This window comes from Aquarana catesbeiana, linkage group LG03 (genome assembly GCF_042186555.1).
Source record: "Aquarana catesbeiana isolate 2022-GZ linkage group LG03, ASM4218655v1, whole genome shotgun sequence".
Lineage (NCBI taxonomy): Eukaryota > Metazoa > Chordata > Amphibia > Anura > Ranidae > Aquarana > Aquarana catesbeiana.
This window is the reverse complement of record NC_133326.1, coordinates 77,213,343-77,227,221: the sequence shown is the minus strand read 5'-3', so window position 1 is coordinate 77,227,221 and position 13,879 is coordinate 77,213,343. Positions and strand designations below refer to the sequence as shown.

Here is a 13,879-nt window from a genome sequence, read left to right as displayed (position 1 = left end):
TTCTTCCACACATTTTTGGTAAAAAAAATCGCCATAAGCGTATATTGATTGGTTTGCGCAAAAGTTATAGCGTCTACAAATTAGGGGATAGTTTTATGGCATTTTTATTATTAATTTTTTTTAATTAGTAATGGCGGCAATCTGCGATTTTTATCGTGACTGCGACATTATGGCCGACACATCGGACACTTTTGACACTATTTTGGGACCATTGTCATTTATACAGCGATCAGTGCTATAAAAATGCACTGATTACTGTGTAAATGAAACTGGCAGGGAAGGGGTTAACCACTAGGGGGCGATCAAGAGGTTAAGTGTGTCCTAGGGAGTGATTCTAACTGTGGGGGGAAGGGGCTTCAACTCACCTGACAGTGATCACTGCTCCCGATGACAGGGAGCACTGATCTCTGTCATGTCACAAGGCAGAATGGGGAAATGCGCTGTTTACATAGGCATCTCCCCGTCCTGTGGCTCAGTGACACGATCACCGGGAGACCGGCAGACATCGCGTCCGCTGGTCCCGTGGGCACGGTCACGCTTTCTGCGGAGGGCACGCGCGCTGCCGCCTGCTAGCCCTGCCAGTTAAAGGGGACGTACAGGTACCCCCATTTGCCCACCGCTGCCATTGCGCAGATGTATATCGGCGTGCAGCGGTCGGCAAGTGGTTAAAGTATAACTAAAGACAAAACATTTTTGTTAGTTTTGGATGGAGTGGAGAGGGATTAGAATGCCTGTAAGTTTTTATAGCTGTCTGTGTCCCCGTTAAGGAGAACCTCTCTATTTGTCCTGTTTACCATTATCATTGAAAGTGAAAGTAAAAGAAAATCCCAAATTTTGGGTTGTCTCCAGAAAAGTAATAGAGGGGAAATCTTCCAATAGGGACACTAGTTCTGGTGACCTGGGGGCCCCCAAGGAACTCCCTTCAATTGCAGGGATTTCCTTTCACTTCCTGTTTGGCTATGGAACAGGAAGTGAAGGAAAATCTCCACAATGGGACACAGATGATGAAGAATAAATATGACAAGAGTTATAACCCTCCCTTACAATATCCAAAATGAAAAAAAAAAGATTTGCCTATTGTTCTGCTTTAAATTGAGGTTTCAATCAGGTGAACAGAGGCATGAAACAGGCAACATTTAGGGTGGGTTCACACTGATGCAATGCATCACATCACATGTGATTTGCACAGGAATTGCACCACATTCCTTTGCAAATCACTTGCGATTTTGTGTATTACGATTTGAGCCCATGATTTTGTATGGCTCAAATCGCACCACATCCGCACGAAAAAGGTGCCGTCACCTTTTTTTACCATACTGGATTCTAGCAAAGGCACTGCATTTTGTGACTTGCTTTTGGGGTGTCTTTAACTTTTAATTAACACCCGCAGCAGATCGCATGAACTCAGTGCGATTGCTATGTGGTGAGATTCCTGTGCATTTCCCACATCGCATCAGTGTGAACCGAGCCTAAATATGCTGATGCTATCTCGCAGTGCTCTGGCAGTCCATTAAAAGATTATATATACCTTAGCAAAAAAACAGATATAAACAACAAATTAAACAAAAACAAATACAATTCAATGAAAGCTATTGTGGTTTTCTTTTTAAGAGTTGATTCTTCATGAGGCCAGTGTAGGGTGTTGTGGGGTTCTTATGTAGTGTGCTTTTTCTCTTATCATTTCATACATTGGAAGGGGTATCACCCATGTAAAACCATCTCATGATTATTTCTTCACCTGATATAAACATTCATTATTCAAAGTATGCAGAATGAGCATTTCCTAAGATTTGACCAGCACTTTCATGGTTATCTCTGCATTACTGCAAGGAACAATGGAGAAAATGTTACTCTACCCATACACTTTATACATTACATCAGATGAGACCTCTTCTTTTTTTAAAAAACAGCTTTAGTTATACTTTCTTTAGTCTGCCCAGATTTTGCATATTTACATATCATGCCTTAATTACACTTTAATATGCATTTGAAGGCTGCCGTTCTGGATTGCTTGACCCTGTCTTAATGGAATGGACTGAGAAGTTTTAATACACTAAGTAGATTAGCGGCGTAAGGTCTGTCAGTCTCTGGCTATTTACAGATAGCACAATTCGGCTTTGTTCTATGATCGATCTTCCACACTGTAAGTATTTTTCTTTTAAATTTCTCATCTGCAAACATGGTACTTTCTTATACAGTATAGCATTATATTTTAATTCTGATCATCTAGGTAATTAGTTCCCGGGAAAACTGAAAATGATACAGGACAGATTATAATAAAAACAGATGACTAAACATAAGGTGACATTTTGTCTTCACTGCAGTAATTATTTATTTTATTACAGTTAGTTATATAGCGCTGTCAATTTATGCAGCGCTGCACATATATATTGTACACTCACATCATTATTTATATTAAAGAAATAAAATAACTATCCACAAATTCTAGTAATTTAATAATGTTATTGCTTGTGTTATATCCAAAATGTTGTGACTAATATTATAAATGCAGATTCCTTATTATAAAATATAAGTTAGTGAGATCTGTTTTATTTCAGTAATGTCCAAGTGGTGGGTGCACGTGGCTTGCTGCCGTCTCCCGTGCAGCTAGTACATTTTTTTTCTGCTTTAATTTTTCTGAGGGGGAAAAGCTAAGAAAATTGCTGTTCGGCTGTGGACACTTTACCCCTGCTACCATTCTACTGTTAGACATACTGTAGTTTTCAAGGTTTGCTAAAGGCCCAACATTATTATGTTTACTGTTGTTTATATGCCTGAACCTAATTTTGGGCAAACTTTGTACTGACTCCTTTTGACCAAACACTATTCAAATTCCCCTCTGTGTTTTTCTGGATGGTTTATTGTGCATTCATATTCCTGTTCAGACTTAGGAAAGGATCAGTTGAGCATGTTAGTGTTGAGAATGAAATTTGTTCAGTGGTGTTGCTCCCAAATTCTTCCACCTTCATCATCACTGCGCCCAAGCCACTGTTCTTGGTCCACATAACAGCCTTCATGACTGTAAAGTAATTTGCCATGGTAGCCCTCTGAAATCAAATAAGTTGCTTACAAACCTATTAGCAACTACTTCATGAAAGACATGGACTTGTTTAGACAATACATTTTCAATACAATTGTATGAATCGTTAGTACCGAAACCTTTGGCAACCCAAAACAAGAATGTGATTTTGTTGCTATCATGCTTTCTAAAAGTGAATGTATACCTACAACTTTGTTTCCTGTCTTGAATAGAGTAGCGAAGGTTTAAAACCCTTGGCAGTTTTTTTTTTTTTGCTGTCTGTATGCTGTTGGGAGATTTCCCTTCCTCTCTTGTAGAGGACACAGAACAGAAAATCTGAGTAAATCTCTACAATTTGAGGGGAAATCCCCTTTTAGATAGTTGTTCCCAGAACAATTGTTTCCCCTTTCGATGAGTTCCCCGCAGCCATTGTTCTGGGTACAAATGTCAAATTTTGGATTTCCCATCATTTTCTGTTTAGGTGACAATGGCCAACAGGACAAAGAGTAAAAGGAAGGCTTCAAGTAAGGATATTAGAATAAAATATATAGGGGTACCAACATCCTAGTAGTGACAATAAAGGGACAGCAGCAGACAATTCCCCCATATGTCTCCATATATAAGAATTAATGGACTATTTCAGTACCCTAATGGATAACTCTTAAAAGTAAAACATACATTTTTATTAATGAATAATGTATAAAAAACTGGTGTCCAGATACAAATTTAAAACACTAATCTCATACTGAGACAAGATATTGTGGAATATCACATGTTGCACTGGTGCTTGGCATCCTCCAAAGTTGGAAACAGGAGGAACAGTAGATCCTCAGTGAACAGTAAATTCTCTACATGCTTTGTGGATATCTACTGCTTCTTAAGGAAGAATAATACTAAATACAGTCTGTAACAGAGACATAATGCACATGGTAAACAATAATATGGTACAATGAAATATAATGAGTCAATTACTGAAATCGGGGGACAAAGTGATATTGTCACTTACCAATGAGGACCAACACTCAGGGAAGACCAAGACAGTATTGCTACCAACTCTCTCCTACGGCAAGCATGGGGGCCATGCAAAAAGTGTGTGAGCTGATGCTATCTATAAGTAGCAACTAAAAATAAAGATTTATAAAAAAAAAAACACAAGGTAAGGAACGATCATATCCTACTAAAGGAAAAGAGGAGGGGGAAAAGGGGAAAGGAAGGGATGGGGGGGGGAAGGGAAGTGGAGGAAAAAAAGGACAGAGAAGGAGTGAATTTCTCCAGTGAGCACAGCAAAGAAAAAAAACTAATGGGTTCTAACCCTTCACCACTCAACCCAAAACTAAAAAAAAGTTTTGGCTATACATACTTATGACATATCTTATCTCAGCAGGAAACACAGTTTTTTTTCTGCTGTAATTCATTTACAGATTTTTTTACTGCTGCAATAAGACCAAATAATTGTTTCATATAAAACTACTAAGGAGGGGCTTGTTTTTCTCCCCAACAAACTCCATGAACCAGTTTGATGTCAGTAAAGATGTGGGCCTTTTCTTCAGAAAAGTATACTTGCGACAAGTACATTAAGGTACTCATGAGAAGACTACCGAAAATACCCAAGCTGATACCCAGGACAAGATGATGCTAGAAACACTCAAATCACTATGGTGCGGAGAGGATGAAAATCTAGAAGATCTCTTAACAACAGCACCTCAGGTTATGGAGATGTGATGCAAACCTCCAAATTAAATCAACAAAGTTGCCACCATTCCAGAAGAATAAGTGGCTGGGAGTCTTCCTAGACCTGGTAGAGGAAGATCTATCACACTTAAACTGGAAACATCAGAAAACCGATAACCTGGACCCCGATGAACGACAGGCCCTTCAAGAATTAAAGGAAGCGCCCAATGTTATCATTAAGAAGAGTGACAAAGGGGCAATGTAGTCCTACTATGCAAAGACTACTATGAGAAGTAAATAAAGGGACAACTGAATGGTACATCTACATATGAAAGACTAGCAACAAATCCGTTCCCTGCAATTGCCCAAGACCTAAACTTCAAATTAAGTCTAGCACATGAAGCAAATCTCATCTCCAAAAAAGAGCTAGAATATTTAAAAGTGGTGGAATACAACATACCCACCATATGTATCATCCCCAAAATTCATAAGTCACTACAAAATCCACCTGGAAGACCAATTATATCGGCAATTAAGGGTCCCCTGGAAAGAACAGGTAAATACCATGATGCACTTCTCAAAGAGATGGTCACTAAATTACCATCATACGTACAGGACACTCGACATGTGTTGTCAAAAACTGAAAATCTGAGAATACCACCCAATGCCATTTTGGCAAGCATAGATGTTGAATCGCTCTATACATCAATACCTCACACGTGGGGCCTAACTGCCATTGCACACTTTTTGGACCAAAACTTCCCCCCCATGAGAGCCCAAAATGAATTTCTACTAGAGCTTCTACAATTTGCTCTATCACACAACTGCTTCCAATTTCTGGGCACCAGCTATAGGCAGACCCAAGGCACATCTATGGGTGCCCCATGGGCATCGGCATATACCTGCTTTCATTTAGGCTAGTGTGAAGAAGTGGTGGTTTATTGCTCTGAAATGTACCTCAGTCACGTCCTCCAATGGCTTAGGTACGTAGATGATGTCCTGGTCCTCTGGGGAGGCACCCCAAGAGTCCTTCAAAGAATTAATTGACCAACTCAATTCCAACCAAAGGAACATTCGACTTACATTCATCTATGACCACCATCAGATTTTGTTTCTGGACCTTCTGATCTCGATAGACAATGGGAGGCTTGTCACAAAGACATACATAAAAGAAACTGCTGCAAATACCCTCTTGGAAGCTAACAGTCATCACCCTAAATGACTTATAAGAGGGATCCCTACCAGACAATATCTCTGAATACCTAGAAACTGCGCATTGGACTCCGATTATAAAGCAGAGGCTGTACGGCTCTATCAAAGATTCAGAGAAAGGAAATATCCGCACAGAACCCTGAGAAGATCTAGAAAAAAGGCATCCCAAAGACCTAGATCTGACCTATTAAAAATGCAAGAGAACAGAGATTACTCACAAGGGTCCCCAGATCCAGTAAGGATCATCACCCCATACGGCACACAATGGGAGGAAGTTAGCAATATACTAGCCAGGCATTGGCATTTGCTAACCCGAACACCCCAGCTGGCAAATATAGTGGGCCCTAGACTCCATCTGGTCGCCAAAAGGGCTAAAAACCTCGCTGATGAACTTGTGAGATCTTGAACTGATCTTCCCAAACTAAAAGGGATGTTCCCATGTGCAAAATGCCGCATCTGCAAATTTATGGACAAAACTGTAAAGTTCACAGATGCGGATGGACGGAAGACCTACCAGATTAAGGACTTTATTAACTGTAACACCACTCGTGTCCTCTTCATCATTAAATGCCCTTGCCACAAATACTATGTAGGCAGAGCAAAACGCCCTTTAAAAATCCATATCAGTGAGCATCTATCAAGCATCAGAGGTACTGGTGAAGAAAAGACTCCCATCGCACAGCATTTTGCTAAATTTCATAAAGGCCAAACTAACTGCCTCAAATTATCTGACAGGAGGGGAGATTTCAACACCAACCTCCTGCAACGCGAAAAGGAATGGATTTTCCACCTACAAACGATGGTGCCTAAAGGACTCATTAATGAATTAAATCTCCAAGTATTCCTAACAACATAGGAATATAATTACTCATAACCGCCAATCCTCCTAAACCAACATCACTAATATGTGTAATCATGCAACCAGCTGAACTAATTCAAAAATAATAAATGTGTAAATATGCAATATGAAGTAAAATACTGTATACCCAATACTAATTTAAAGCATCAACCCTGACCACTTTATCAAGTGTCAATATGCATATTAGCCACAAGATGGCGCCACACTGAACTGGAATACTACACACCCAAACTGACCGTGAGAAGGTTAGTTGTCATTAGGGCACAACCCAAACCCTTTAAAAGGCAGAGGAATTTGGGGAGAACGCCACCTAGTGGACGAAACTAGTCTGTGCATTTGCTTCAGCACACTCCAGTTCACACCAGAACCTAGTGATCGACAGCAGTAGACCGCCATTGATGGCACAAGCACTTCATCGCCCATGAAAGCAAAGAGACTACAGTGGCCATCGGAATCTTTCCCGCATAGCAGTATCACCCCTGGATCCCAGCACTCTACCACCATCCTGATTTCCCAACAGTGCGCTCGTGGCGCACGACTACCATTACTCCCCTGTGAGGAACATTTGCCGAAAGCTCCAGAGGCTCAGACGAGCCTCGCAACCACGGCACCCACTGACCTACACAGAACCAGGAGGAAAACACTGTCAGCAGCCCCACAACAGGAGAATTTCTGGATAAGCCACGGCCACCTGGCATTCAGCATCAATTCTTAACTGTGAGTAGTATTGTCAACTATATTGTCCCGATCGGGGACCAGAGGCTGACTAGAAATGCGGCAGATGAGTGTGATCCACATCACAGCTCCTTTTGCTTCCGACCACTATCTCCCAACATTTGAAGGCTCACAGTCACCCCCAGTGAACTGCTAGATCTCTCTCGCTGTACTCACCCTGCGAAACCCTGCTGTACATAGTTACCAACAAACTATCCACACACTGCACTTTCTGTGCGATCCTCCTACAAGGGAACACATACTCTTTGGAACAATATGATAGCGCTGACTATTTAAAAGTTTTGCCTTTTGGACATTTTTCCCCTCTCTGAAAGTGAAAAAATTACAGTGTAAATGAATGTTTGTTTCTGTGTTTTCCTGTAGTCTATGCCATTAAGACTCCCTGGGGATCTCAGGCATATCAGTGAGGGCAAACGTCCATAGTGTGTACGTACTAGCCAGAATCTAGGCTAACAACACTAAGGTTTCCTGTTGTCTCATTGCAACCTGACCCCCAACACTGACCAATGCTGCATGATAAGTAAATTTGAGGGGTGGATCTCAGATATCTATTTGAGAGCAGATGTCCACAGTGTATCTGTACAGCCATATATAGGCTAACAACACTGAGATTTCATGCTATCGCACTAGAACTGAACCCCCACACACTTATCTATATCTTTTTACAGTATTGCCTGCACTTCATTTTAATTCACGATTGTGGTCTGCATGTGAACCCGGGTGTGTGCTTTTTATGGCAAGGTTGTCCCATGTTTTAACCTGTATTGTGCAGTCTGCATTACTGTATCTGTCCAATTTTTGATATATAATAAAGTTCATAATTAAAGGAAAGACCGCTGTTTGCCTTATTCCCCTCCTCCCTTTGAACTCCTCGGGGTATCTTCCCCACTTTGTGTTTTCTTTTATATCTGCCTGGAGTTCAACTTTAAGATGGAAGACAAACAGATTGCAAATTAGGTATTTGCTTTCTAGTGGCTAATGTACCCAAATCTCTATATTTTATGCATTACAAAAATATGGAAGAACAAAGAGGTATAAAATATTAAAAGTACATTAGAATTCATTTGAAGCAAACAGGGAAATGACTCCTTTGGTTGATGAAGATCATTTGTACATTAAGCCTTTCCTTATTAAATATTAAGACTGATATGATGTATCTTTTGCAGAGATTGTTTTTAAGAATTCATATTCTTCCTACATGCCAGCCTATGTTCGTTACCCTGTATCTTTTCTGGTTTGTCAAGAGGTAATGAAGTGGAACAGGAAAGATGGGGTGCAGTTTTTGGGAGTGCCCTTGCCAGAATTAAGACATGGCAGCCATAGATCATGTTCGTGTCTCTGGAGTAAGGGCGGGTAGCAGACATAAGTTGCAGGAATGTGAATTGTGTCCAACCTGTCATTGCATTTTAGAAATTGGCGAGCTCACAGTTCCCTGGGGTAGGCAGAGGTGAATGTTTGAGATCAGTCTGGTCAAAGGCAACAACATCATTACAGTCAACAATTTTGGGGAAAACAGAGTTTTTATGGCCTTTGTAAAACTAGTTATGACTGAAATCTTGGTAGGTTTACATTTTCATAACTGTGTTCTACTGAAATCTATAAAGATGCACATTGAAAAGGGATCTGAGGAAGACTGTTTTCTGTAATAGCGCTGTTTTGCATGCATCCCTGAGCAGAATATTCTTTTTATATCACTGAATATCTTAAACTCACCATACACATAGTAATATGATCTTACAATCTCATTTAGATTTCTTAAAACTATGTAATATTATAACCTATTTAAAACTTAATCATATTTCCCCCTAAATAATACAAATTTAGTCAGGGAGGATCAAAAAGTGAAATTGTGAAAAGTCTCACTGTTCTTCATACCGCTGAACACAGACTTCTATTCTCACACAGGGAGCAGCACATCCCTAACTGCTTGGCCCAGGGATTTTCTTCTGGGGCAGCATTAAAGAAGCACTCTGACTGTGCATGTAGTTTTTTGTCCCATACTCCTACCTGCTTTGTAACCCTAGGTTTGAACAGGGCACCCTCCCCTGCAGCAGATACAACATATCTAACAAGGAGAAGGCTGTTTGAAGGCTCCAAGCACTTGGCCCCCTGAATCACCCAAAATACCTGGCAGATCCTGCCAGTTTCTACCTTCCCCTCTGTAAACTGACCACGGTATATCAGGGCTGCTGAGCCCTGACACCGTTGTAAGTGTACGTGCCTCCCTCAGCCGCCGTTATCTTTTTCCCTCTGTCCTTCTCCCCCCTCCCCTCCCTGCCTGTCTGCTCCTGTGTCATTGCTCGCCCCCTCCCCTCCTGCTGCTGAAATAACTGTTAAAGTGTTTGTGAACCCAAAAGTATAAATCACTGCCAGCCCCTCTATTATAGTTAGGCATACCACACTATAAGTCTTTTATCAAAACGAGGCATGTAAATACCATTTTAGAGCGATCTTCAGGCCAGTCACGTGACTCGCGGCCACTGTATACCTCTGATACATTGCTACTGCAGGTAGGGGCTGAGATCTCCCACTGACATCAACCACTGAGCCCCTCCCGCAGTAGCCCTGGAGACCGTCTGAGAGTCACATGACCGGCTTGAAGATAGCTCTAAAAAGGTATTTGCAATGCCTCATTTTAATAAAAGACTTATACAGTGTCGTATGCCTAACTATTATAGAGGGGCTGGCAGTGACCATTTGTAAAATTTTATTTCTAATAATAGCAGCGGGGGGGGGGGGGGGGCGGAGACAGAGACACAGAACACAGAGCTGACAGGCAGGGAGGAGGGGGTGAGGGGGAAGAGAAGAGAGCTGCGGATGACGGTGGGACGTATGCTGACCACGGTGGTTAGGGCTCAGCAGCCCTGATTATCATGGTCAGCACAGAGAGGGGGGTACAGGAAGTGGCAGGATCAGCCAGGTTTTTTACAGTTTAGAGAGGGGCAGATTACACAGCACAAGCACTGTGCTGTTTAATCTGCTTTAAGGGAACAGGATCTATTTTTTTTTAGGTTAACAAACACTTTAATGTTTCATATAATCTTATTTGTTTTATAAAAAAAAAAAACAGGCACAGGAGCAAATAACATTAGCAAACAAAGAGAATTATAAAAACTTATTAGTGTGGGTTAACAACCACTTTAAAACTACCCTAAGGGACAAAGGGACAACATCAATATTAGGAAGCACTTCCTATCACATGTAGAGATATTTAATTTTTATTAAACTTCTGAGCAATCCGGATGATGCTTTCCTGTTCTTTTTGAAAGTGGTAAGGGAGGTATCACTTTAGTACAGTTAGGCAAATCCCGAGTCATGAAACAGCAGCTGGTCCTGGCACTACAGATGATAGGCTGGTGTCTTTCATCAGCCTCTTTAATGGCACACGGGATAGATCAAGTCAGGTCACACAGAATTTCCTGCAAGCTGTGTTGATGAGCGCATCAATAATGATATCTCCCCCAGGGCAGCAAAAATTAGGTCAGATATAACAAATAGACCTGCGCTAGCAATTTACTAAAAATAATTAACTGTACCAAAACCAAATCATAAATAATCTATACAAATACTAGTGAATGTGAGAAATGTGTAAAAAATATTGATAATGTATACCATACACAATTAACCGCACACTGGGTGAAATCGTGCATGAAATGCACTAATAAGGAAAAAATATACAAAGTGAAAGAGGACAAATCGCAAATATATGTGATGAACAGGCGCGACTATGATAACGCCCTGGGGGAGGGGCGAAACGCGTCGACGTAACATCCTGCCTACGCCTGCTAACCAGTACCAGTGACATCACTTCCTGTTTTGGTGGAACGCACGCCGATCAGCGGCGAACCGACCAACTATCTGAATGCCTGCTCTGCATGCCGGTCTTGTGAGTAGCGCATATATGCGCAGGTGACCTTATGATATCCTAAGGTTTTATGCCATATATTTTTCCCTTCTTTTTTTGGTGGAACGCGAGTTCTATGGTCCCAACCATCTTTAACATCAGCATATCGGTAGCCATATATCATCCTGCGGATGAATATGCTGGAAGTCTGCCATCTGTCCCTTCTGTGAAGGAGCTTCTTAAAGCTATGGATATTCCATCATTTGTAAATTTGGATGCAATTGACTGTTTTGTTTCATTTTTTCACTTGGCGTCTATGATTGTTTAGAGGCTTACTTCATTGTCATTCACTATTTATGAGAGTGCTTTTATTTTATATAATTTTTGCATTAGTTTAATGACACTATATCACTTCATAGTCGCGCCTGTTCATCACATATATTTGCGATTTGTCCTCTTTCACTTTGTATATTTTTTCCTTATTAGTGCATTTCATGCACGATTTCACCCAGTGTGCGGTTAATTGTGTATGGTATACATTATCAATATTTTTTACACATTTCTCACATTCACTAGTATTTGTATAGATTATTTATGATTTGGTTTTGGTACAGTTAATTATTTTTAGTAAATTGCTAGCGCAGGTCTATTTGTTATATGTCATCAAAGTGTAAGCACTTTTATCCTGCAGCTGCAAGAGGATTTTTAAAGATCACATTACATGAATTTATTTGCGAGCGCTGTTTTATATATATTTTTTAAAAATTAGGTCAGGCCTCACCTGAACACCTGAATTGGTGTCATACCAGAGGCGTCATACCAGAGGCATCATACCAGTGGCAGGGCCAGGTAGTGTATGGTCACTTTAAATGTTCCACAAACTTTTCAGGGCTTGAGATAAGTAACATAAGCATGTTATTTCATGGAGACGTTCCTATATTACACTTTCCTTGCAATGTATGTATGTTATTGAAGGACATTTTAAGCAGATACTGGTCAACCTATCTTTTGTTATAAAGAGCTGCTAACAAGGTGTCGTTTGTCTACACCTGGCTCTAGAAGCCATTATATCCAGTGTATATATATATATACACCACACACATTTGTAAATGGTAATTTTACACATAAAGGTAATCCCTATTTTAGCTACATGTGTTTTAATTTCCTGGTCCTACAGAACTATAGAATAGATAGTATAGAGTTAGCGTATAGAATATAACAGTAAATATTATCCAATGAAATTTTTTAAATAAAAAATTAAACTGGAATGGTCATGTGGCACATTTTAAAGAGGTTTTTCTTTTTTTTTTTTTACAGTCTACTCATATTGTTTACCATCAAAAATTGATAACAAAATCTAGTACTGTATATGCAGCTATAGGATTAGCCTACAGGGATTATGAACAAGCAGCTTATCTGGCTTGGAGCTTCTCCATTGTCTCCAAGCCATTAGCTGCTATGGAAATAAAAGGAGGAGGTGGGATCTTATTTTGTCTGTTTCTCTTCCAGCTCTACTGAGGCCTGAGCAATGTGTGACCAGACCTTCCTTACTGTTCTCTTCGGCCCCTGTGCCAAATGCAGCCGGGAAAGACCATTACGGACCATTTACATCAAAGCTGAACCCGTGACTGTCTGTTCACTATGTGTGGAATTGGTACGACAAATAAGTATAAGTCAAATAACATGGCAACCATTTTTTGAACAACAGTAATGATGGCCATACATGTAATTATATACCTGTTTAGTATAATAATTATTCTTATGAAGGAATAACATCTTACAGAAATCTCATCATTTTGATCAAACTATTGTTTCCATTTTAAAAGTTTCTTTCTATAGACAATTATAAGGAATGAAGTCTATTCTTTGTGTATTGAAAATATTTTTTAAATGGTGTCATTTATGATTGATTATCATTACGTCACATGTGTAACTAGAGTAAAAGAGTGAAAATCTATAATGATATTTTAGTAATAAAAAGTACTGTTGGGATGCTTTTTACATTCCTAAAAAGTGCAGTTGTAATGTACCACCAGTTGTGAACAAGTGTAATATGAAAATAACAGTAACTGTTTTAAAATAAGGACCTAAACCATGGAAGCTCTGGCCATTAAAGGCATGCTGGGGACTAAAGACAGGTTGTCTGTTGGCTCCCTGTTGCTTATCTTTTCCCTATTATCAATTTAATATGCAGTGTTTTGTATTGTATCTCTGTATGGAGGCAGCCACCAAAGAAACATGGCTTTGCTTCCATATTTGAGAACTGTCCCCTGATGACTGGTGATCTAATGAATGTTGAAGGAATAATCAAAAAGCAGCAGGAGAGGTAGGTGAAGCACAGAATGAATAAGGCAGGGAGATATTTGCACTGCAATCCTCAGGCAGAGCCTCCTCTGCAGCAAGTACAACATTGAACAGCCTAGAAGTGACCGCCAAATCTCACTCTAAATCTCTCAAGATTAGCAGTCAAAGAGAACAGTGCCTTAAAGTGGAGGTCTGACGATTTTTTTTTTTTAAAAGTCAGCAGCTACAAATACTG

At 40.1% G+C, this 13,879-nt stretch overlaps 1 protein-coding gene across 1 annotated transcript in view; it reads left to right on the top strand.

Annotated features, from left to right (window-relative positions):
- Positions 1–2,051: 2,051 nt before the first annotated feature.
- Positions 2,052–13,879, top strand: part of GNB5 (G protein subunit beta 5) — a 117,327-nt gene continuing 105,499 nt past the window's right edge. Inside the window, exons 1-2 of the mRNA XM_073618723.1 lie at positions 2,052–2,143; positions 12,850–12,994. Of these exons, the coding sequence (XP_073474824.1) occupies positions 12,869–12,994 (126 nt within the window). The 5' untranslated portion in view covers positions 2,052–2,143; positions 12,850–12,868. The remainder of the gene's footprint in view (positions 2,144–12,849; positions 12,995–13,879) is intronic.